The following is a 21,436-nucleotide window of genomic DNA, read 5'->3' as shown; positions in this document are numbered from 1 at the left end:
TTATTTTTAACAAAAAGAGCATTAGAATATTACAACTGAGATTTTCTTTCATCCTTTTCTTTTAGGGAATACACAAAAGCCTTGTGGCTCTTTGTACTAAAATGAGAAATTTGAGGATACAGAAAAGCAGTTTGCAAATCGCAACACTGAATAAATTAACACAATTGAGATTTTCTTTTACGGAATTTGCAAAAGCCTTGCTAATCTTTGTATTAAAATGGGAAATATGAGGATAGAGAGAAAATAGTTTGCAAATTGCAACACTGAATAAATTAACACAATTGAGATTTTCTTTTACGGAATTCGCAAAAGCCCTGCTAATCTTTGTATTAAAATGGGAAATATGAGGATAGAGAGAAAATAGTTTGCAAATTGCAACACTGAATAAATTAACACAACTGAGATTTCTTTTACGGAATTCGCAAAAGCCTTGCTAATCTTTGTATTAAAATGGGAAATATGAGGATAGAGAGAAAATAGTTTGCAAATTCCAACACTGAATAAATTAACAAAATTGAGATTTTCATTCATCCTTCTCTTTTAGTTCTTTTATTAGGGAATACACAAAAACCTGGCGAATCTTCTTACCAAGATGGGAAATTTGAAAAAGATCAGTTTGCAAATTGCAATATAATGGAAAAGATCACACAACCAACCTAAACAAGGATGGATGAACGAGTGAATGGCAGAGTGTTGGAGGGAATCAAGCTGGCAGCTGATCAAATGAAGTGCCAGGTGATGTGTAGAGCACTATACCTACTTCTCATCCATTCTTTCCCAGCAGTAACATGGATAGGTCAGGCCAGAAACGCCAGGTGTTTTCTATCCGTTCTTTCTGAGCTGCCCAACGTTTTCCTCGTCTATTCTTTCTCTTTTTTTGAGAGAGAGAATCCTCGTCCATTCTTTCCGTGTTACTGATCCATGAAAGGACGAACAGCATCCGGTTTTTTTTTTTTTTTTTGAAAAAAGGCATTGCACACTGACCACTTGCTTCTTGCATCAGGAAAAGAAAACCTAGTGTGTAAAACAAACCTGTAAAAAGTTTTCCATTTCTTTTCTTCCCTCTCCTCCTACGGATGGTAACTGCAATATAAAGTTAGTACTTACTGGAAACAAAAATTTCGTGTGAAACAGTTCCTTTTTTTTTTGTTGGCCGAGGTTACTTTTTCATTACTTGGCTTTACAAAGTACACTACCTCTGTTCCCAAAATATACATAATTATTGCCGGGTGGAAAGCCGGAAATAGTTATATTTTGGGATGAATGCAGGGGTTGCAATTTTGTAAACCACCGATAAGCTAGACATCAAACCTGCAGCTGGGGATGACCAGTTTACTAGCAGATTCAGGCACACAGGAAAGTTACAAGCCATGCTGCTGGGGCCAGGCCAACACTCAACAGTTAGCCAACTACTCACAGAACAACATAGGGGGGAACCAAAGTAAATGGGATCTATCGACATTTCAGCTTCTTCAGCGAGATTGGAAGCACCATTTGACATTACGCGCCTGATTCATGATGGCTTTGGATAGATTGATTCTTGTCATTTTGTTGGGCTCCCTGTTCATCAAGATTATCCACTGTTGCATGACAATAACATCATGTGAATCAGCACAGCTGGATCTTAAATGATCTTTTATTTTCCCAGAAAACATGTTGAAACTGGAAATTAAACAACATTCCTGATTATGCAAATCAATGACCAGGCCATAATTGTAATCCCATATTTTCCATTATTTTTTGTTTTATTTATGCTCATCAAGGTGTGTTCTCATCTTGCTTAGTTAGATCTTGTGTTTGGAGCGCCATTTTGTTTACTGTGAACCATTTATCTAGCATGACTTACCTTCTACATGTTGACTTTCAGGAGTGACTGTTATTAATGGATGCTCCAATTTTTTTTTTTTGAATACGCAGGAGATGGATGCTCCAAATTGAAATCCACTTCTCAAAAGTTGATGCTCAAAATTTTCCATTGTAAATTTTGGCATCAGTGAAGCTATTTGACGATGTTCTGCAAACAGTCTAGTCTGTCTTTGCATCTGTTCAACTTGCAACCACTTGGAAGTAACTATGCACTGTACATGGTCAAATATAATTTCGTGTCAGTCACCTTAGAGGGCCCTACTGGCTACTATACTTTACTGAGGAAATCAATCCCAGTTTGATACTGGAGTATGCTGATGCTAATGTAAATACAGACTAGCTGGCTCCAACATAATCATCCATCCTATTTAAACAAACATATCTGCAGGTTCCAACAGACTGTACCAATGGGCACTAGAGCGGCTTTTGTGGTTGCATTCCTCATAAGGTCCCTATATGGAGGGATGCAGATTGTAACAAAATTTGCCTTCAATGAAGGCATGAGCACATCTGTCTTTGTTTTCTACAGGCATGTGATTGCTATCCTGTTCTTGGTTCCCGTCGCATTTGTGCTAGAAAGGTATGAGAGTTCTACCTATTTGCTGAGTTGTTATTGTGGAAGATGCATTTAATGTTTTTTTTTGTTCTTTTTACAGGAAAACTGCTCCACCACTGACATTCAAAGTGTCTCTGAAACTATTTTTGCATGCATTATATGGGTAGGTCAAATTGTGATATATATTGTTGTTTACTTGGTTTCTTATTGACCGGAATCTTCACGGTTATCGACCAAAAACGTTGGTTGCAACTAGTTTTCAGACTCTTGATATCAAGTTGGATAGGTTTCAGAATTTCCATCTTGACAGTTCTTGTATATCGAAACATCTCTGTATGAAGTTAACTACTTTGCATCTTGGAAGTTCTTGCATAACATTGCACTTCTGTGCAAAGTTCTTTAGTTTTCCTGTTCAGTTATTTGACCATCTCTCTCTCTCTCTTGGTTAAAAGTGCAGTTTATATTGTTATTTTTGTCTTTTCTTGGTCATAGTCTTGTAAACATGTATATTCCATCTCTCTTTTCTAGTATACGCTTTGTGTTATACTTTATTAGCTTTGCTAATGACGATCCAGTGTTAAGATGCTCCATTGATTCAATTTTTAGAAGTTCATATAGAAGTTGCTGAAAGGACTAGTTTCCTGACTGCTTTGTTCTGTTTGTAAATGTCAACTATTTTCAGTTAATCATGTTTGTCAATTTCATCATTTTGCTTACAGCACAGCCACTAACAACTTTATATGTATTTCACTTTCTTATTAGGATTTCTGGGGCGATAAACATATATAGCCTTGGTCTCAGTTATGCCTCAGCAACATCATCATCTGCGATATTTAACCTTCTACCGGCGGTGGCTTTCATCTTGGCTCTTCTGATGAAGTAGGTATTTCATTTTTACACCACTAAGGCACTAACATGCTTTAATAAAATTCGTAAATGATTTGACAAAATGAGATTACGAGATTACATTATGCATTCCTTTCACAACCTAAGTAGGTTGGCAAGATTAAAAATATTTTGGGATTTCTCCTTGTAGGATGGAGTCCCTGAACTTGAAGAGGATCAATGGAATTGCAAAAGTTTCTGGTGTAGTGTTGTGCATTGTTGGTGTCATCATACTTGCGTTCTACCAAGGACCTGAGTTGAAATCATTCAACCATCAACATCTTTTTCGCACGAGTACTGTCTATGCTGCGGCTACTTCACATCCTGCAACGACATGGATATTAGGAATTTTTCTGACGACTTTATCAACAACATGTTGGGCACTTTGGACAGTGCTTCAGGTATGAATACTTAAAAGATGTTACTCTAGGCTTGTCCATGATAATTGCATTTAACTATATAGTAACCTGTACTGCTTCTCAGGGTCCTATGTTGGAGGTATACCCCTCTAAGCTCCTCAACACAACTATCCAGATAGTCTTTGCAACTATTCAGTGTTTCTTCATCGCTCTGGCGATTGAGAGGGATTTTTCACGATGGAAGCTGCACCTGGATATGGGCCTTATTGCTGTGATCTACTCAGTAAGTTCAATGTCCCCAGCTTTTGCCTATTTTGATCCAACAATGGTTAGTTTAGTGGTTTTAGCTTTTCATACTGTCATTAGAGTACTAGTAAAAAAAAATATTCTTCCTTGTGATGAATTTGATAGGATTCTTTGTTATTCCACGAAAAACAGCAGTGAAAATGCCAATAAAGCAAGAACTAGTACCTGCTGGATTTTGATGAATAGGATACTTACATTCTTATTGCATTTTCCTGTGTTCTCCCTGCCACTCATCACACATTTTCTACATTTTTCATGTTTCTATATTTTCTGTGTTTCAAATCATATACTTGTTTCACTTGCATTGACATGTTTTCTGCTATGTTCCTAGTTTACCAGTTACCACATTATGAAGTGGACCTAGGTAGTTAGAATACTTTTAATGCAGAAAGGGGAAAATTGCTGAAATTTCTGCTGAATCACTCTGAATACAATGTGCAGGGGGTACTTGTCTCGGGAGTTGCATATTACATGCAAGTATGGGTTATTGACAAGAGTGGGCCGGTCTTTTTGGCCATGACAATGCCCATAACTCTTCTTGTCACAATAATGCTGTCCTCATTTGTATTAGGAGAAGCAGTCACCCTGGGAAGGTATTGCCTCTCTTTCTAGGTTTCTTCTGATCATCTCATGTCTTCATGTATTCTTTTATCTTATATTAAATGCAAATAACTTCATGGCTTTCATGATGAATTTGGTTTTTCTACCTGCAGCATAATAAGCGGAGTGGTAATGGTTGGTGGTCTTTATTGTGTTCTTTGGGCCAAGAAAAGTGAACAGGCAGCTATCAGTAAGCAACAGATGGTAGTTCCAGTCCAGACAACACGAGTTTAGGCCCAGTCTCAATGGTCAGTGTAGTACTAGCTCCCAGTGTTCTGAAATAATTAGTTTGTATGTAGAGTTTTCCCTGTATTGTTCAAAGGATCATGGGCTGGATTCTAGTTAGCTATATTTAGTTCTACAATATTTCGCAAACAAAAAAAAATGATGACCTGTCCTCCTATAGATATGGATAAGGCAGTTGTGCACTAGCAAATCCAAATTTTGTGTTAAAAGGGGACATAGTGAGACTATGGGCTCTTGGGAGGGTCGAATGGGCTTTTGGAACTTGAGACTATGGGCTGTTTTGGATTGCTACACTACCAAAATGTTGGTATAGCCAAAACTTTGGTAAGTAGCAAACAACAGTCTATAAAAAAAATTGCATTTCCAAAATTTTGGCTCTACCTTTCTATCCATTTCATATTCATATTATTACCCGATCAAAAATTTAGTAGTGCCAAAACTTGGCCCAAGCTTCGGCACTCATAAAATTTTGGTAGCACATTCGAAGCAAAACAGCCCTACATCTAGTCTCATATATGCAGAGATCCAATCCAGGTCAGCAATGACATCATTATTGTTCAAGGCCTGTATTTCAATACTGTCTTCAAGATCCACGATCAAATATCTGATATTATATGATTTATTTAACTGAGGAAAATACATTAGCAGTCCTTATACTTTTCATCAGATGTTTGTAAAAATAACATGACATCACAAGCCTTGGGATCATATTAGCATAATTTGATCTGTGTCCAGCAAAAATAAATATGAACAGAGCTTGCGCCTTTCATAACCAAGCTTCTTTCTTGTCCTATCTTTCTTTTTTGAGCAAATATCAGAGAACCCCGTGGACATGGGCTTTTGTAACAAAAACCCCTATGTATAAGCTATAAGTTTCAAAGTACCCCAGGCAGATGAACCAGGCTTCAAAAACCCCCGTATTTAGTCACACCATACCAAATATTTCATAGTGTAAATCCAAAACTTGCAGGGGCTGCTGCATGCCATCAAAGCAGTTTTTCCTGATTGTGCCCAGAGGTACTGCAAGAGACATTGATTCAGTGAAGGGGACGAGGACGTGCAAGGAGAGGAGGAGGTGTAAGGGGAAGAGGGCGTGCAATGCATTGATTCAGTGCTGATCAAGGATGCGATGCTAGTGCAATATGAAGAATAGAATGAAAGACTAAGTTTTTATTATTTTGCAATAAGACTATAGATGAACCATCACACTTAACCATGTACATTAGATGTGGTTAATCAGCGATGTCCACCAAAAATTACATGTTATATGCAAGTTATAGCAAATATTTTGTAATTAAGGGTAAGCCAGAAACCTTCTAAATGATTGGATTGAAGTAATTAAATCCTGCTCTTGTCAAACCAATGTTCAAAGTTTGCGATAATTGCCATCTTATTTTGGACGTTCTTCTTGCTCTATGTGCTGATTTGCTTTAGTGATGATTCTTGCCTTCTCTATTTCAGCCCTGAAGAGGGAGAGAAACGCCGCTTGATATGCGTGCCCTCCCGCCTAAAAAGCGCACTGTAAGCGCCTTCCAGCGCTCGCTCCCCACCCCTGCCACACCAGCAGACCACGTAGCAGCTGCAAGTGGGCTAATAGCCACGTTAACAAGCCCATTAGACAAAAACTGATTAAATTCGGGGGTTTTTGAAGCCTGGTTCATTTACCTGGGGTACTTTGAAACTTATAGCTTAGACATGGGGGTTTTCGTTACAAAGGCCCATGTACATGGGGTTTTCTTATATTTGCTCTTCTTTTTTCTATATATATAATTTTGATTTTCTAGTTTATAGTTGACCGATCAGAGGACCATCTATTTTAGAACTTGCATAGATTTAGACTTCTCCTTTTCTTTTTAAATGAATAGCGTAAGGTTTCATATTGATATAGCACAAAAAATTTTTACAGAAGTACCATCACATCATAGTACAGGGCACTGCACTGTTGCAACCTTGCAGGACGCTGCCCACTAGCTGCAGTGCCAGATCTGGTCTTAGCAACTCCAACAAACCTTTTGCACTGCCATCCCATCTCACACCATTGGCGCATCATTTCATGTAATTTGCTTGCACCGCCGCTGCCTCATGCCTTCATTGCCACTGGACGCCGCCACACGCCGGAGCTTCCAACTCTAGTCTCACTGCCCGTGCCACACCGGATCTCACCACGCGCACCTAGCGTCGTCATCGTTGCAGGGGAGAGAAACAGATCTAGGCATGGGGATGAAAGATCTAGCCACACAAACAACCACCTTGTTGCCCTATTGCTCGCCACAACTCCAAGCGGTGCCGTCACTCCTCTCCGTATCCAGTCGCAGAGGCACCACCTTTGTGCCCTCTTTCCTACCTCCACTCCAACTCCCTCCCCCATTTCTTACCAGATACAGTCGTAGAAGCATCTGCCTCCGTGGCCATTCCAACCCGTGCCACCTATCCTCACCGGATCAGCCGAGAAGGCCCCAGATATGTGCGGTGCCTTCTCTTGTTTTGGGTCGCCTTGGCGCCCCGACCGCTATAGCACCCTCGCAGCCAGCCGGCCTTTCCAACGAGCGTTCGGGCGGTGGTAAGGCGGGGGCCGAGGAAGGAGGGGTAGCGGTGGTGGTTCTTTGGTCGCCGTCCATGTTGCCCTGAGTGGGAGTGACGTGGATGGAAAAAGGCCACCTCAATATATGTATATGGTACTTTTAAATGAAATATACATGTTTACTGCCAATGTGATCAACTATTGTGAATGTGAGAAGGAATTGTGGATTGAGAGGACAGGATTTGTTGGGGAAGAAGCACAATACTTTCTGCCCATTTCATATTCAAATTGCATGCATTGTACTGTCCCCTTCTTAAACCTCTCTCCTTCATGTTGACATACTGGGCTATCCAACACTAAAGCGATGCACATTACCAACAATTTTTTTTCAGGAACAACAGAAGGTCTGCTATTTTTTTAATTAAATCAAGGGAGTAAAGTCAATTAATACAGTTATACAGACAATTAAAAGGGGGAAAAGGAAATGCAACCGTAGAATGATTTGCCGTATGAAGCAAAACACTGAGAAAAATTGCGGCGAGGGCTGAAGCCAAGCATCATCTGGGGTGGATCTAGAATTTTACCATGTGGGTTCATATTTTTCGAGATGTGGAGGGAGAGACGTCCCTCCAAATAGTTTTCTAAGATGAAATTATGAGTGTGTTGGGGATTAAGCACGTGACCTCGGGGTTGAAACCACACACCCCTTGCTACTGCACTATCAAGTGCATCTCACTATGTGGGTTCAGTTATTACTAGTTTACGGTTGAAGTAACTTTTTTCTAGATTTACACAAAGTTCAATGATTGTAATGGTATTTTCAGAAAGCGATCCTCCACAGGGACCCAAGGTGAGCATAGATTCACATATCCTTTTCTAATTCCATAAGATAATTGAAGTTTTATTGAACTTAACTAATTAAGGTGATACAACCCGTACCGAGAACACTTCCTGCCTCTGCATGGCAGAAAATGCACACTCACACACTAGTCTTCATCTAAAGAAAAGATAGTATAAGGAATGTGAAGGACAATCAATCCATATATGATCGCTATCCATACTCTTGAGTAAAACACTCTCTAACCACCTATACTAACTCCTGACATGCCATAAAAAAAACCCTGTAATCCCCGCTTATGAAGAATATCCCAGGTATCGAGCCGATGCATAAAGAAGAAAATAACATGAAAAAGAGAGAAAACATTTTTTATTATAAAATATAACATCATTCCGATACAACCATAATGACCAACACGTAGCAACCTCTCCTAATAGGACATGAGGTCCCACATACATATTCGCAAAAGCCAACCTCCAAACATATATGAGACACTATGAGGTGGACATAGGTTTGACGCTACTTGGGGTGAATTTCTGATTCACTATCTTTGGATTCCTATACATTAGGATATTAAGAAATGTGAAATGGAAATGGATGAAGGAGTGGTTTGAGAAGAGACTTGAGTGATGTTCAAAACAAGTACATGCTAAGTGGAACAGAATGCCCTGCCCCAAAGATCAAGTTTATTTACAAATGGTCATGATTTAGAAGTGAAGAACATTGTATTGCTGAGAATAAATGACTTCATAAATTGCTTACAACAGAAGCATATGACAACAGTTGATACAAGTCACAACACACAACCACATACTCCCTCTATCCCTAAATAACTCAAACCCTAGCTTACCAATGAGCTTTTAAGGAGAGAAAGAAAAGACCACAATACCCTTAATTAATGTTAATATTGCATTGAATAATGGGTAGGTGAGGGTATTGAAATAATAAATTTTTTCGTTTTGCGGATTGGTGGTAGGTAAGAAGGTAGAAGTTGGTTTATTTTGGAACAAATTTAAACTCTAAAAATTAATTTATTTTGGGACGGAGAAAGTAATGGGCTGCAGTGTTTTTTCGACATCAGGTCGACAACCGGACTGTTTAGGGCCCGTTTAGTTCCCCAAAATTTTTTCCCAAAAACATCACATCGAATCTTTGGACACATGCATGAAGCATTAAATATATATAAAAAGAAAAACTAATTGCACAGTTATGGGGAAAATCGCGAGATGAATCTTTTAAGCCTAATTAGGCCCTGTTTGTTTCAGCTTATGATTATTATAATCTAGATTATTAAGCCAGATTGCTATAAGCTGGATTATAATAAGCTGACATAGAATAAGTTGTGGGTTGTTTGTTTGTCTGGATTATTGGAGGCATGGATTATTGGGTTTGAAAGGCTAAAGTCTATAATGCCCTCAGCTATCTGTTCGGTTGATGGCATAAGTGGGTAATTTTTCTCTAGGGGTAGTGGGTCTTTAGCCACTCGATAATCTGAAAAAAGCTCCTTTAGAGCAGTTTATTAGATTACAATAAGCTGGCTTATAGATTATAATAATCTGCTATAATAATCTACTTGTTTGTTTCAACTTACTCATAATAAGCTAGATTATAATAATCCTAAACTGAATCAAACAGTGCCTTAGTCTGTGATTAGCCATAAGGCTACAGTAACCCACATGTACTAATGACGGCTTAATTAGTCTCAAAAGATTCGTCTCGCGGTTTCCAGGCGAGTTCTGAAATTAGTTTTTTCATTCATGTCCGAAAACCTCTTCCGACATCCGGTCAAACGTTTGATGTGACACCCAAAAATTTTCTTTTCCCCGACTAAACACACCCTTAGTCAGGTTTGACGTACGGACTGATTGTTCGACACCTAGACTGTCTGGTCGGTCCGATCATTTTTCCAGGATAGTCTGTCCACGTCAATGTCCGGACTGTCCGGCAAAGCTAGCTATGACTGTCCATGCTAGGTGACATTTGGACTATCTGGCCAGGTTGCACGGACTATCCATTTGGTTTATTACCAGAACCGTTCAGCCCATGCCTGAGATTGTCTGTACTGTGGCCTTGTTTAGTTCTCAATTTTTTTTTCAAACTTCTAACTTTTTCGTCACATCGAATTTTCCTACACACATAAACTTTTAATTTTTCCATCACATCATTTTAATTTCTTTAAACTTTTAATTTTAACGTGGAACTAAACGTAGCCTGTGTCATGTTCTTTTATTTCCAAGCTGATATCAGCCCCTGTTCTTGACAACGATCGACAGTGATAAGCGGTGCCTTGTCGTTGCCTAGCCATACTATCATTGCCGGTCCACGGTGTGAACTGGCAGTGATAAACCATTTCATTGCCAGCAGGAAACCCCACGGTGTTGCTTGCTGGCAACAGTGTCGCCAGCCCATTGCCGGTAGGGAAACTGGTAGTGACAGGCCCCACAAACCTACAGTATTAGCCTGTCCTGGGGTAGTGACACATATTTGGAATTACAACCTTTATCAAAAATCCAATGAAAATCCAGGGACACGTATTTTTAGGCTAGCCTTGTGAAGGACAAGCGAGACCTTTTTCGTTATTGGTCGTTCACAAGTAAGAATGGCTCTCAAATTAGATTTTGGGAAGACAAATGGCTGAGCAATACACCCCTGCGGGACCAATATCCCTATCTATACAACATTATTAGGTACAAACAGGCAATAATTTCGGAAATCTTGGAGACATGCCCTCTCAACTTTTCACGGAGAAGGGATCTAATTGGCTCTAAATTAGTAGCGTGGAACAATATATTTCCATGAATCACTAATATTGTGCTATCACATGAGCAAGATGAATTTCGTTGGAGCCTCACTAAAAATGGGGAGTTCTCGGTGAAGACTCACTATAAGGCTCTTTGTCCGTGCTGGTGTCCCTAATCTTAACAAACTACTTTAGAAACTAAAGGCCCCTCTAAAAGTTAAGATCTTTCTTTATTATTTACGCCATGGTATAGTACTAACAAAGCATAATCTTACCAAGAGGAATTGGCAGGGCATCAAGATCTGTTGTTCTTTTTGAGTAAAGTACGCGGTCGGTCCTTAAAGTTGGAGCGAGGTGTCACTTAGGTACATGATCTTGAAAAATCGACATTAGGATTCACGATCTTGTTTAAGTGACTCATTGAGATCCAAAGGACTTGGATCTCTGACCAGGTTGACTGGCTTACGCGGCCATCCAGAGTGGCAGCATATTTGCATTTTAGCTCCCTCGCATCCGATGCAACAGCTTCTTTCCCCAAATCTTCTTTCAGCGCTGGTGGTGAGGACGACGATGGGCGGTTGATGGTGGACAACAACGACGACACGGCCGATGGTAGACAACGATGGTGCGCCGCACGCGGTTGAGGGCCGAGGAGAGGGGAGCAGCGGTGGAGGGTAGAGGGCGTCGAGCTACGGCGGCTGAGCTCTATACAAGCTTGAGGCCACAGTGGTGAAGGTTGGACCAGCGACGACTCGGGGTGCAGTGGCGGCAGCCCGGTGTGGCAGCGGCTGAGCTCGGGGACGACATGAGAGAGCTTGCCAGAGGTCACCCTCACGCTGCTACTTCGCGTCGTCCACGCACATCTAGCCGGGAGACGATGAGGGGATGACGAGCGGTGGTGAATGACACGGAGCAGGAAGCAGCAGCGCATCAAGGGCTAGGAGACGACGAGGGGACGACCAGCCGTAGGGATATGGCCGCAGCTGGGACGGGATCCGCCGGTGTGCGCGTCACTGCCTGGCGCCGTGACGTCCACGGCCTTAGTGCGGCCGTCGTCGCTGGATCCAACGGATAACTCGATGACATCGTCGTCGTTGAGGCTCCGATAGCCATCGAACTTGAGGGAGGACTGGTGGATGAAGAGATCCTCGCTGCCATCATCGGGAGTGATGAAGCTGAACCCATTAGTGGCATCGAACCCTTTCACCATCCCCTTCACCCTCTCCGACACCATCTCGCCCTCGCCGCCGAACCCTAGAAGCCGCCCGCCGCCCCGCTCCGTTGGCCAGCCGCTGCCACCACCCTACTCGCTATTCCCGCTCCCCTTCACCTAGGGCGACCTCGACTCGGGCAGTTTAGGGTACTCGAGGCAGCCCACCCAACACTTGCAGGTCTCGCCGCGGCCGCCACAAGTGACGGCGAGAAGGGCTGGCCACCGTCCCCCGCCCTTCTCCCTCTTTGCGTATGCTCGCCAACCCGCTGCCGTACCCGCCTCCCTCCTTGTCGTCATTGTCATCGTCACTGCTGCCGCCGCGTCTCCACTGCCACCAATCGACCCGGCAACCGCAAACCATAGTAATCACACTGACAAAAGATTTGGAGAATAAGGGTTGGATCGGATGCGCCAGGGGAGGATATAAATATGCTGCCACTTTGGACGGCCACGTAAGCCTGTCAACCCGGTCAGAGGTCCTCTGACCTCAATGAGTCCTTAAAACAAGATCGCGGACCCTAATATCGATTTTTCAAGATCATGAACCTAAGTGACATCTCGCTCCAACTTTAAGGACCGGCCATGTACTTTGGTCTTCTTTTTTATAGAGAAGAGACAATTAGACCTTTATTCTCTCATTGTCGTCTTGCTTATCGAGGTCATCTGACCCCCACCAAAAGGGGATATCGACCCCACCCATGAGCTCGCTGTCGCGTCGCACCAGAAGTTTGATGTGGCTCCATCGTCCAGACTTATCATCGTGAAAAGATTGGAAAAGGAGTTTGTAGTCTCTTCATCGCTGACAGGGATGTGCATACGGCATACCTGCCCAGGCCTTATCAGGCGAGTTCCACCACCGATGCCAAAGCCAACACAACAACATATATATAATCACAATGTGCATTTCATTCTCAATTTTCAGTTCCTTGAGTGATGCACACATGAGACATGAGTGGCCCATGAATCAGGATCCACACCAAAGTGATGTGCCAGGTCATTTCCTCATTGGTAGAGCACTACACGTACTTCTCTGATCGGTACGGATCAGGACAGAACGAAAAACGTCATATGCCTTCTCATCCATTCGGTTTTCCATCTGCCCAATGTTTTTTCTCGTACTCACTTTTCTGAGCTGCTGATGAAGCTAGCACACTGGTTATAGCACGTGGTATTTGTTCTCAAAAGGCATGTGATGTGGTGTGCACACTAGGCATTGAATAATCTTGAACCCAAAACAGCATAGAGACAACAAAACTAGCTAGCTGTTTCATATTTCTCCCACAGGAAAAAAGGTAAGGAATTTTGCATTTCTTTTTAATTTTGCAACATTACTTTGCTCCCCACCCTCCAACCCTGGAATTCAGGAATATTTCATATGGAACAATTAAATGGCCAATTTTGAGAGTATTGGTGAAGCAATCCCTATTTCACAAAGAAAAAACTAGATGACACCCTATGCATTGTTGCGGGAATTTGAATGAAAGCAAATGACTACAATACAACAAGTTAGAATGAACAAGAATCTTTGTATTAAAATCTATCGTAAAAACAGTGTATATACTAATCTTTGCATTGAAAATTCTATAATTCTTGCATATTTTCTGCCATTTTGTTCGAATTACAGTACCTTTGTCCTGCTATTTGTTGTAATTATGTCATCGGTATGTATTTAGTACCATATATGCAACTTTCAACCATATAGGTAACCATACCTATGTTAGCTCTTTTCTGTCTATGGAGTTATTAAGTTGGGGTAGCCTAGGTGTTCTGTGATGGTGAATATGCATTTCCTATCTGGATCACCTTAGACTTAGAGGGTCCTACTTTTACCTAAAATCAACCTAAATCCAGTTTGATAGTGGAGTGTGCTGATGTCAAAGTAATTTACAAACTGGGTCCAACAGGAATCAACCCTCCTATATAAACTGACGTTAAATCAAAGTTTACGTATACAAGTTCAATTACACTAATTAATCTCATGGGGAATAGAGAAGTTCTTGTGGTTGCATTCTTCATAAGATCCATATATGGAGGTGTGCAGATAGTAACCAAAATCGCATTCAATAGAGGCATGAGCACAACTGTTTTTGTTTTCTACAGGCATGCAATTGCTATTCTATTCCTAGTTCCAGTTGCTTTTGTGGTAGAAAGGTATGAAAATTTTGCTAACTTTTGTTGGGATGACACCATAGAAGCATATGTTTGAGATTATTTTTGTTCTTGTTGTTGTGTGTGTTTGTGCAGGAAAACTGCTTCACCGTTGTCATACAAAATCTTGCTAAAATTATTTGTGCATGCATTATATGGGTAAGCCAAAGTTTCATATGCTTTATGTACTTCTTTTAATCTTATTTATCTGATATTGATGTTTACCTGAAACATTGCATGGAATTAATTTCAACTTGTGGCTCTTATTACCCAGGCACTCTGTGCTGATGTTCTGCCTTTTGCTTTACTGTGTGTAGAGTTCCTTTGTTTTCATATTCAATTATTTGTCCGTTTCTTTTTATATTTTTCCAGTAAATTGGGAATTTGTATTGTTCTTGGTTACAGTGCAGTACATATGGTTATTTTGTCTCTTTTTAAGGGTTATACATAGTATATATTTAGTTATCTGTAATTACAGAAATATTCCTGAATTACGCTGTTCCCAACAGATCCAATTCATGGTTTTCTAATTGGTACAATGTCACCAAAAGGATAGTTAGTTATTTCGGTTTCTCTACATAATTGTTAACCATGTGCATCAGTTATGAAATCCTTTTGCTGTTGTGCTTATGGCAAGCATTGATCATTTTATGCCTATTTCCTTTTCTTGTAGAATTGCTGGGTCAGTAAACATATATGGCCTTGGTCTTAGTTATTCTTCAGCAACATCATCATCTGCAATATCTAACCTTCTACCAGTGGTGGCCTTCTTCTTGGCAGTTCTTATGGGGTAAGCTTTTCATTATCTAAAAAAATGGGGTAAGCTTTTCATTTTTACATCTTGCATGCTTTGTAAAAAAAAAGGTTTTCATTTGTCTATTCTTGTTCATGTTGCTACTCCAAAGTTCTATACTAAAACAGACATATGGTAAACTGACCCTTAAAATGAATAGTCAACTATGCTAGCTAATTGTCCAATATTTTCCTTTTGCATAGCATCATATAGGATTTTACTACAGTTAAATCCCTTCTAAATCATGAAAATGTGAAAGGAAATAATTTTTAAAGCGGTCTATCTTCAGATCATGTCCATGGAATAAATAGTGGCAACAGCTAACTTGCTAGAGACTGAAAAACATTTACATCCAAAAATTTTGCAAACATGATGTAGTGTTGTTCGTTTTTCCACAAACTTGAGGATGCTATTCAGATTCTGATATTTATCCTTGTGCACCTTGTAGGATGGAGTCTTTAAACTTGAAGAGGATCCATGGGATTGCAAAAGTTTTTGGTGTACTCTTCTCCATTGTTGGTGTTATCATACTCGCATTTTACCAGGGACCTGAATTGAAGTCTCTGAACCTTCAGCATCTTTCTAGTCGAAATGTCGTCCCTACTGGGAGTACTGCCTATACTACAAAGGCATGGACATCAGGGATCTTTTTAACAGTTTTATCTACAACATCTTGGGCTCTTTGGACAGTTCTTCAGGTATGGATTTTTCGAAGAGCAACTTTAAAATGTTAACAAGACCAAGTAGTACTCTGGGTGTGTTCATGATATTTACCTAGATAGTACTTCCTCAGGGCCTTATGTTGGAGGTGTATCCCTCTAAGCTACTCAACACAACTATCCAGATGGTCTTTGCAACCATTCAGTGTTTCTTCATTGCTCTAGCAGTCGAAAGAGATTTTTCGCGCTGGAAGCTGGGACTAGATGCAGGTCTTATCGCCGTGATTTATTCAGTAAGTGCAATATCCTCGGGCTGTGCCAATTTTCAACCAATATTGGTTACTTCAGGGTTTTCATATATTTGAACAATCTTATTTTGTCATTAGACTACAGGTTTTTTTAAAAAAAAGTGTTCCGATCCTAATGATGCGTCTGGCAGGAACTTGCACATCCTGAAACCTTGATATTTACCCTGTTATATTTGGTCTCATTTATGGAATAACATTACATTTGCTCCATAGAACAACTACATTTCCACATTGTTCTGACAGTTTCTTGTGTTATTTCATCAACTCATCTGAACACATTTCCCTAAATTTTCCTTTTTCCCCCTATCCTATAGTTTCACTTATGTTGTCATGCTTTTCTTTTTAACCAAGATTTTGATGAAGAGGCAATTTCTTTTCTAATGGCCAGGCCTTTGGTTATTAATCCAAACACTGTCAACGTAAACAACAAACTGAAATACTGTGATAACACTATTTATGTGCAGGGTGCACTTGTGTCTGGACTTGCATACTACATGCAAGTATGGGTGATTGACAAGAGTGGACCGGTTTTCTTGGCAATGACAATGCCCATAACTCTGATTGTCACAATAGTGCTCTCCTCATTTGTCTTGGGTGAAGCAGTCACCCTGGGAAGGTATTATGACCTCTCTTTCTACTGATCAGCTCACTTCTTGCCCTTTCATAACCTCTTTAAAAATGAAAAATTGTCATGGAATTCACCATGAATTTGGATTTTCACCTGCAGCATAATAAGTGGAGTGGTGATGGTTGGCGGTCTCTACTGCGTTCTTTGGGCCAAGAAAGCTGAACAAGCAATTGCCAGCAAGGAAGAAGCTACACTCCCAGTTCAGGCTACACAAGTCTAGACCAGATTATTTTCTCATGGACCTATCTTAATAGTCAATAACAGTTTATGTGTTGTGTGTTTTCTTCTGCTCAATCAATTGGAGAGAGAGGAACTGCCTGTAGCTGACCTTTGTGCATTATATAAAGAAACTAACCTGTGTGTTTCTGGAGTGATATATGGCATCGTAATCTATGTTGTCAAATGTTCTTTAAAGAATTTGATGACTAATTTGGTCGCTACTGAAACTGCTTGGAAAGGGAGTGTCCAATATAAACATATTACATCAACAGTTAGTGAGGAACCCAGTATATAAATTCCCAAAATGCACAACAACAAATAGCTCTCCTTCAAATCAAAAAAAACAAGGAGTGCATTCTTCTCTGTACCAATTACCAAAGCAATGCTGCTCCATCATCTACCATTGGAAACGCCACTGAAGACTTCACCATCGCCTCCGAGTGATGCTTCCCACTCTATGGAAGCCATATGAATTTGAGCCAAAATTGGCATGACCTCCCTCATTTCAGGGCGGTGCAGTGGATCCTCACTGAGGCACCACATCGAAATGTTTGCCAACTAAATCACAACAAAAAAAAAACTTATCATCGGTCAATTAACTGGGATGTTCAGTGAATCAATCGGAATGCAAACTTTCAGTGTTGCTAACCTTGCAAACTTCTTCTATGGGGTAATTGTCCTTCAGGTAGGGATCTACAATTGTCTCCAGTGAACTCTCCAGATCTTCTGGTTTGAATGCTTTCCTCATCTGTTCACAAAATGGCCAATTTGATCCTTTGATTTCATTAAATATATATTGAGCACACTTGGGTAAAGATCAGTGTGCCAATCAGAGAAACGACAATTCTGCTGAAACATTCAAAACTGGCTGCAACAGGTCTTACAATTGAGATTAGAGATTTTGTCTTGTTAGCTTCCTTGTTGTCCCGTACAAGTGCACGGAGACCAGTAATAAGCTCTGCAAGAACTACTCCGAATGCATACACATCGGATTTGGTAGTCATGTGAAGCTCAAGAACCGATCTGCAGGATTACTGGTATTAGTGTTACTACATGTGAAACACCATCATCTCAAGTAGATGTAAATCAAACTAACTCTGGTGGAAGGTAGCCTGGCGTTCCAACCAAACGAGTTGCCAGACATTCATCTTCGTCACTACGCTGAACGAGCTTGACCAAGCCAAAATCTGCAACCTGTTAAACAAAAGATAATCAAACAGATGGAATATCTGAGCAGACATACCTGAAAATTGATGGGTTTTGCATGGCTCACTTTAGCTCGTAGACCATTGTCTAGCAGAATATTGCTGGTCTTGATGTCACGGTGCACATAGCAGGTCTTTGTATGATCATGGATGTATTCAATACCACGTGCAGAGTCCATTGCTATCTGTGTTCTTGCAGTCCATGATAGAGGTTGGTGGCCTATAAATATCACATGAAAGAGAGCTCATGTAAGTCTTAAATAAGGGCAACACACATATAATATGAGAAACAGTTACTCCATTGATAATTCTGTAAGTTTCACCAAATATATAGTTTGCTTTTGGAACATCGATATAACAATTGTTACCTCAAAAGAAAATGCCGGTTCTCATTTTAATACATACCTTTCAGCAAAGGATCATGGAGATGTTCACTAAGCGATCCATTCTGGACATACTCATAAACGAGGTACAGATGATCATCCCCAGCAGCATAACCAATCAATTCAACCTATGTAAAATAGAATTGAAAATGATAAAGAAAAACTTTCTTCACATTACATGAATCATGTGTTCGAAGGAAAAAAAAAAAACATTCCATCAATCATCACCCAGGGTATCTCCCTCCTGGTAACTAACTACGTACCACATTTATGTGATGTATTTTGCACAGCACTTTCAACTCAGCAAAGAACTCCTTTGACTTGCTTGCTTTCATCTTCTTGACTGCGATTTCCTGCAATGAAGGTCACGATTTCGAATAGGGATATGATCATCTAATACTGCTTTGTGATTATAGTAACCTCTGTAAGATAGTTTAGAGGTTTCTTACATGTGTTCCTATGAAACCGAGGTAGACACTGCCATATCCTCCCTCACCAATCTTCCTCTTCTCATCAAAATTAGATGTAGCATCTTCAACTGCTATCAAGCTGAAAATCACAGGCCTCTCCGTTTGGAACGGATCAATTTCTGCAACCAATCAACTCAATAATATTAATAAGGATGTGTAAAAACACGAATATAATATTTAAGGTAGAAGAACAAGACCATTGATTCTCATGGATGGATAGAAACGACTCTCCAGTGCAGCAATGCTTGTGTTACTGGGAATTTTCTCCATTTTATGCGCTGGTGCTTCAACACTGGGTAGAGTAGATCTCCTTTTCAGGCGAAGTATGATGGTCAACACACATAGGAGCAACATGGCAGCTGATATGGATGCTGCTATTATGATTGGTAAACCACGAACCTCTAAAATCATCAAACAAAGAAAGGAGAGGCAAAGGTTCAGCATCCAGTTAGAAAGGAGCAAAAAGTAGTACATACAAGTTTCACAGCAGTTGAGATCCTGTGATCGAAAGAAAATTAGTTTCGGTTTGTAAACTTGAATAGCAATCATGAAACCATCTGCTTATTGTGTTCACTAAATCTAATATCATGTCAACGGTACCAGTAGTGCAATATACTTGTTCTTGTAAAGTCTTAAATTACAGTTTTCAGTACTTCAGAAGATAAATAAATAAAAGAATCTGTTAAAAAGTAACAGTGACTCACTCTTGTTTGAGGAACCAGCAACTCCCATCGGGATAAACAAAACCCACCCTGGCTTTATAAAATTAGGATCTTTGAGACTAGGGTTCAAGTCCAAGATATCTTTTGAACTTGATCCAAACAAGCTTGCAATGTTCCCCAAGGTATCTTTATCCTCAACTGCATAAGACAACACTCCCTCTGGCGCTGTCGAGGAGCATCCACATGGAAGGTGAATGATCAACTTCTCTTCTTTGTGCAGGATCTGACCATCACCAACATTCAACGCGAGCCCACTGAAAGTCTTGCTGTTGATAATGTCACCCGTATCGCCATCCTTCACCCTGTAGTTAGTGTCATGGAAGAGACCAGTCATGGTGGCATTGATCACTTCACACACACACGGCACATTCACCAGCAAGTCCTCCGAACCAGAGAACCGCATGATGCGCTGGAAAAGAGATGCATTCCCACTGAAATCAGAGGCTACTTCGGACAAATTGCGCCCTTCTGGGGTGACATAGAGGTATGAGTTGCATAAGGGGTTGACAGATACAGAATTGCATGGCATGGGTTGCCATTCTGGAAGTGATGCTAAGCTTCCTCCTGGTGAATCAAGCAAAGAGATGATGGTGTGAAGGTATTGCAGAAAGAAGAGGAGGAAGAACAAGAAACCATGCTTGGACATGGTGGAGCCACAGGGAAGGCAAATGGGATTTGGTTGCAGAGGGTAGTTTATCTGTTACTCCAATTCTGGCTTCTAATGCTTGTTTGGTACTTCCTGAGATGTCAATTGCCTGGCAATGCCGGCTGTGATATAACTTGATGCCATGGTTCCTTGTTTAATCCGCTTCCCTGAAGCTCCACATGTCTTGGCATATAGGAAGATGGCATCATAAACAATTAAGGATTCAGGTTAGGGTGCTTCCTACAATGTCTAAAAATTCTGGTTTAGTACTAAAAAAAATCTGGTCAGCTAGCTGCTGACCTCATGGACTATGAAAGAGTCAAGATTGTTTTGGCTTCCAACATTTGGCCTGTTTTGCAAGGCTTGAGGACTGGATTACACTTACAAGCATAAAAAAATATATTTCACTGAAAAGGACAGCATGACACAGAATGATTATGTAGAGACATTGAAGCAGCATTGGCTGTTCAAGGCACATGGAAAAAAAAATGATATGCCAGTATTCCTTCTTGCTGCTGCAGAGAGACTATTCAAATTATTACACTGTAAGAAGAACCTATAAGTTGGCTAAGAGTACTCCCTGAGCAAAGAACAGGAACATTTTACTGATATTGTGAACTTCTCCAAGAATTTATTGACGTGGCAATAAGTTATGAGCCTCTTACAAAAAAAAAATACACGTTTGTCCCCACCATGTTAGTGTGCAATAATCAATATAACCATCTCTGTTGGCTTGCTAGTTTTGAATCGACAACTTTGTGACAACTATTTGAACCACCACAGAATTTTGAATTTTGTGTAATTTGTAAAGTCAATTAATGAAAAGTATGCATAATTTTTCTCCAGCTTTCATAAACATGCAAGTATCTAACCCACATTTTTACTAAGGTTGACTAAGCTTCAATACCATTATCTGAGACTCTAGTTTGAAAAACTGTTAGGCTGTGTACTTGTGCATGTGCATGGTTTTGAGGCCCATTAGGCCCATAAACTCATATGTTGATATGTACACATACATACTCTACCAATCAATGGAACAGATAGAATAGAGAGAGTTCTACAGAAAAAAAAAATCTCCAATGACTTACTACAGGAATAAACAAACAGATATGTGGGTGCAGAACC

The 21,436-nt window shown here is 40.4% G+C and overlaps 3 protein-coding genes across 4 annotated transcripts; 2 read left to right on the top strand and 1 right to left on the bottom strand.

Moving 5' to 3' along the window:
- The first annotated feature begins 2,172 nt into the window (after positions 1-2,172).
- Positions 2,173-6,172, top strand: LOC127784956 (WAT1-related protein At5g64700-like). 2 transcript variants are annotated; one of them, XM_052312384.1, is made up of 8 exons: positions 2,173-2,446; positions 2,523-2,585; positions 3,185-3,301; positions 3,459-3,708; positions 3,791-3,949; positions 4,414-4,565; positions 4,686-4,820; positions 5,789-6,172. In XM_052312384.1, the coding sequence occupies exons 1-7, from the start codon at positions 2,274-2,276 to the stop codon at positions 4,804-4,806; spliced, it is 1,035 nt and encodes a 344-aa protein (XP_052168344.1). In that variant the 5' UTR covers positions 2,173-2,273; the 3' UTR covers positions 4,807-4,820; positions 5,789-6,172. The 2 variants fall into 2 exon arrangements, with proteins under 2 accessions (XP_052168344.1, XP_052168351.1); XM_052312391.1 differs by lacking the exon at positions 5,789-6,172 and having other exon boundaries at positions 4,686-5,000.
- Positions 6,173-14,101: 7,929 nt separating this feature from the next.
- LOC127784970 (WAT1-related protein At5g64700-like) lies at positions 14,102-17,042 on the top strand. Its single transcript, XM_052312402.1, has 7 exons — positions 14,102-14,281; positions 14,375-14,437; positions 14,952-15,068; positions 15,520-15,769; positions 15,865-16,023; positions 16,503-16,654; positions 16,766-17,042. Exons 1-7 carry the CDS (start codon positions 14,109-14,111, stop codon positions 16,884-16,886), a joined length of 1,035 nt encoding a protein of 344 aa, XP_052168362.1. The 5' UTR covers positions 14,102-14,108; the 3' UTR covers positions 16,887-17,042.
- Positions 17,043-17,106: 64 nt separating this feature from the next.
- LOC127784920 (lysM domain receptor-like kinase 3) lies at positions 17,107-20,321 on the bottom strand. Its single transcript, XM_052312342.1, has 10 exons — positions 19,648-20,321; positions 19,141-19,344; positions 18,923-19,062; positions 18,737-18,826; positions 18,496-18,601; positions 18,159-18,310; positions 17,982-18,079; positions 17,770-17,908; positions 17,535-17,633; positions 17,107-17,443 (listed from the first exon to the last, which is right to left on the bottom strand). The coding sequence occupies exons 1-10, from the start codon at positions 20,309-20,311 to the stop codon at positions 17,279-17,281; spliced, it is 1,857 nt and encodes a 618-aa protein (XP_052168302.1). The 5' UTR covers positions 20,312-20,321; the 3' UTR covers positions 17,107-17,278.
- Positions 20,322-21,436: the final 1,115 nt, after the last annotated feature.

Source organism: Oryza glaberrima, chromosome 1, assembly GCF_000147395.1.
Source record: "Oryza glaberrima chromosome 1, OglaRS2, whole genome shotgun sequence".
Lineage (NCBI taxonomy): Eukaryota > Viridiplantae > Streptophyta > Magnoliopsida > Poales > Poaceae > Oryza > Oryza glaberrima.
The sequence above is the reverse complement of the archived record's forward strand: the minus strand, read 5'-3'. Positions and strand labels throughout refer to the sequence as shown.

What these genes read in the sequence shown, in the direction of transcription:
- LOC127784956 (XM_052312384.1), top strand. Translation starts at nt 2,274, where the DNA reads ATGGGCACTAGAGCGGCTTTTGTGGTTGCATTCCTCATAAGGTCCCTA. An exon ending in TTTTTGCATGCATTATATGG is followed by an intron (nt 2,586 to 3,184) that starts GTAGGTCAAATT and finishes CTTTCTTATTAG; the next exon opens with GATTTCTGGGGCGATAAACA. An exon ending in CACTTTGGACAGTGCTTCAG is followed by an intron (nt 3,709 to 3,790) that starts GTATGAATACTT and finishes ACTGCTTCTCAG; the next exon opens with GGTCCTATGTTGGAGGTATA.
- LOC127784920 (XM_052312342.1), bottom strand. Translation starts at nt 20,311, where the DNA reads ATGTCCAAGCATGGTTTCTTGTTCTTCCTCCTCTTCTTTCTGCAATAC. An exon ending in AAATACATCACATAAATGTG is followed by an intron (nt 18,602 to 18,736) that starts GTACGTAGTTAG and finishes TATTTTACATAG; the next exon opens with GTTGAATTGATTGGTTATGC. An exon ending in CCAGGCTACCTTCCACCAGA is followed by an intron (nt 17,909 to 17,981) that starts GTTAGTTTGATT and finishes GTAATCCTGCAG; the next exon opens with ATCGGTTCTTGAGCTTCACA.
- LOC127784970 (XM_052312402.1), top strand. Translation starts at nt 14,109, where the DNA reads ATGGGGAATAGAGAAGTTCTTGTGGTTGCATTCTTCATAAGATCCATA. An exon ending in TTCTTGGCAGTTCTTATGGG is followed by an intron (nt 15,069 to 15,519) that starts GTAAGCTTTTCA and finishes TGCACCTTGTAG; the next exon opens with GATGGAGTCTTTAAACTTGA. An exon ending in TTATCGCCGTGATTTATTCA is followed by an intron (nt 16,024 to 16,502) that starts GTAAGTGCAATA and finishes ATTTATGTGCAG; the next exon opens with GGTGCACTTGTGTCTGGACT.